Source organism: Pyxicephalus adspersus, chromosome 7 (assembly GCF_032062135.1).
Source record: "Pyxicephalus adspersus chromosome 7, UCB_Pads_2.0, whole genome shotgun sequence".
Classification (NCBI taxonomy): Eukaryota; Metazoa; Chordata; class Amphibia; order Anura; family Pyxicephalidae; genus Pyxicephalus; species Pyxicephalus adspersus.
Window position 1 is genome coordinate 36,759,809 of NC_092864.1, and position 2,943 is coordinate 36,762,751.

At 38.1% G+C, this 2,943-nt stretch overlaps 1 protein-coding gene across 1 annotated transcript in view; it reads left to right on the forward strand.

Moving 5' to 3' along the window:
* Positions 1–2,943, forward strand: part of KYNU (kynureninase) — a 51,937-nt gene that overhangs the window by 27,619 nt on the left and 21,375 nt on the right. Inside the window, exon 5 of the mRNA XM_072419084.1 lies at positions 507–622. Within this exon, the coding sequence (XP_072275185.1) occupies positions 507–622 (116 nt within the window). The remainder of the gene's footprint in view (positions 1–506; positions 623–2,943) is intronic.

Below are 2,943 nucleotides of genomic sequence, written 5' to 3' on the forward strand. Positions count from 1 at the left end.
AGTTGGTGCTCAGGTAATCGGTGAGTCTTTTATAGACAAGGCGCTCTTTCAGGTCTTAGGGAACCCCTTTCTATAATTGCTATATCCACAGCTCACAGTATATTAGTGTAATGGTCTTTAGAAAGAATACATTGCATTGCAGGTATCTAAAAAGATCATTGGTATCAGTTAAACTGACCTGAAAGGCGCACATTGATCAAGGAACTCCTAGCATACACTGGACGAACCCTGGTTGATAAACACTGGTCTAGAGGATATAACTTGATAGCCATATTTAGGCTAAAATTCTGAACAAGTGGCACACAGTAGCTCCCAAACATGAATATCTGACATTATTTAAGTCATTGTATCATTCACTTAGGAAGCTGCACAAACCGCATATTAATCACTGCATAAGAGACACTAGTCCTGGTCATCTTGGAACAATTATCCAAGATAGTTGTATTGTATAGAGAACCTTTAAATAGAATATAAGTATTCTTTTCTTTATCATATGAAATAACCAGAGCTGTGCTTTCTGCAGGGATGTTTTGTTGGCTTTGATTTGGCCCACGCTGTTGGCAACGTTGAACTGCACTTACATGACTGGGATGTGGATTTTGCCTGCTGGTGTTCTTATAAGGTATTTAAAAAAATTATTCTGAAGTTTTTCCCATAATCACGTAGCCATACACCTTTTATTTTTAAATCATTATATATTTAAAGCTTGTACACTCATGCAGTACTAAGCTCCCAAAGTCCTAAACAAAATAGGCCTAATTTGTTAGGTCAAATGCTGGACAAATTGGAGAAGCAACTATCAAGAACCTGGGTGATCCAGCAAACCTGGAAAGGATTTCCTAAAAATAATTTAGTATTAGTTGGCAAATATTTTTTTTCCTCGAGGTTTGCTGGATCACGAAGGTTCTCCCATGAAAGCCTATGTTCTCCAGTTTTGGAGAGCTTTAAAATCAGGCCCTATGAGTCAAAGCCTATTGGTAATGTAAATCTATTTTTCCATAATATTCTTTTTTTTTCAGCTGTCACCTGACTACACAGGCTTTCTTCACATCACTCTTTCCAGATTTCATGTTCTGGATGTGACACTTCACTTGATATAAAAAAAACAGCAAGACTTTTGCTAGTAGTTGCCCATCAGTCAAGCTGGGCATTGTTGGCCAAGTTGACATAGGGACTACAGGGGTAATGTGGTTTAGCATGGTGTTCTGTAGCCAACATTTGGAAACAAAAGGTGTAAACTCACCACACACCAACATGGCATAGTGTGGCTGCTGCTGTGCATGGCATAGTGGGGAAACTAAAAAAGTGAAAGACAAAATGGCTGGCAGGAGCACCTCGTATTTGGTAAGAGTTATGGACATAAAATAAATACAAGCAGCAAGCTTTCAAATTTAAAAGGATAATGGAAAGCTTCAACAGAGTCTTACAGTCAAGGTTTGGGGTTGGGTCAGTGGTCAGTGGTCAACACTCTTGTCATTGCAACGCTAGGTCACAGGTTTAAATCTTGGCCAGGACACTATCTGCAAGGAGTTTGTATGTCCTCCCCGTGTTTGTGTGGGTTTCCTCCCACATCCCAAAACCATGCAGTTAGGTTAAATGGCTCTGAAATATTGACCTTATACTGTGGTAAAGAAACATACCCATTGTAAGGACAATTAGATTGTGAGCCCCTTTGAGAAAAAGTTAGTGACATGACTATGGACTTTGTAAAGCACTGAGTAATACACTGTCACTATGTACATATATAAAATATAGACATTGCAAACATCTAAATACACTGATGAAATACATATATGGGAGATGTTTTACATGCCAATGGATTTATATTGCTGTTTATCTAGTCCTGATATATACATAGCACACTCTGCAGTTTAAAAATGCATGTAAATTTCACTGGCCACTTGTGAAAGAACAATGACTGGAAACTAATATAAGAATCAACTCTATGAGTTCATTACATCTCATCATTCTCCTTATATTGAAGTACAACTGGATTGGCTTTAATGTTGCTTTTTCCTTTCGCTCTCTGAACTTAGCTCTATATTCATGCCAAGAGGCTAATAGAGTTAAATTCAAATACTTACACTGCTTACATTAAAAGGATGCATTCATGATTGCAGATCTGACTAAATTGTGTTTTTTATATGCCTAGAGTTCAGCTTTAAAGGTCCAAATATTAGCTGGACTAGAAGGCACCTGGTACATCTGGAATTTGGTTAGCTTAAGAGTGTCATAGCTGAGCAAAACTCAATGTGCCCTTGTCACATTCTACACTGTCCCACACCACAGGAGTGCAATGGCATTTTGCATTGTTGTGGCATTATTTTACAGATGTGGGAATATTCTGCATGCCCTTACATAAGAATATAGGTTAGTATACTACATGTGCCAGGAATGTTTTGCTGTCAGTCTAGCCCTGCAATGTAATGACATAGCACTAACTAACATACAAAAAATCTGATTCATAGATGAAGCTACTGGCTCTCCAGCTGCTCATGGTTCAGGCTTTTCTCCCCAGCAGAGATAAGCATAGGAAACCTCTGGGCTTTGGCTGGATACATTATGTAAAATTCTTTCATCCACAGGTGAGGATTAGAGTTTAGAAAATGTTTAAAAACTTGACTTTGCCAAAGATCCACATGTTCTACTTCTGACACCCCTTCAGTGATGGGGAACTTGGGAGACCAAGTTGGACACCCATGTGCCTTTAATTGTCCCATTTAGCATCTGTCTAGAGTCTGTTCCTTTGGGTTACGTTACTGCTCTGTATAAGAGCTACTGGAAAAGCCTATCATTTCATGTAGGTCTAAGAGTCTGTTTCTTACAGCATTGTGCAAGCAGCTCTTTAATTGACCACTTGATACAATATTTATTGTATTATGATACCTGTATGCAATATTACCTGTAATGATAATAATGAGAAAATACTTTTTTTTTTTTTTT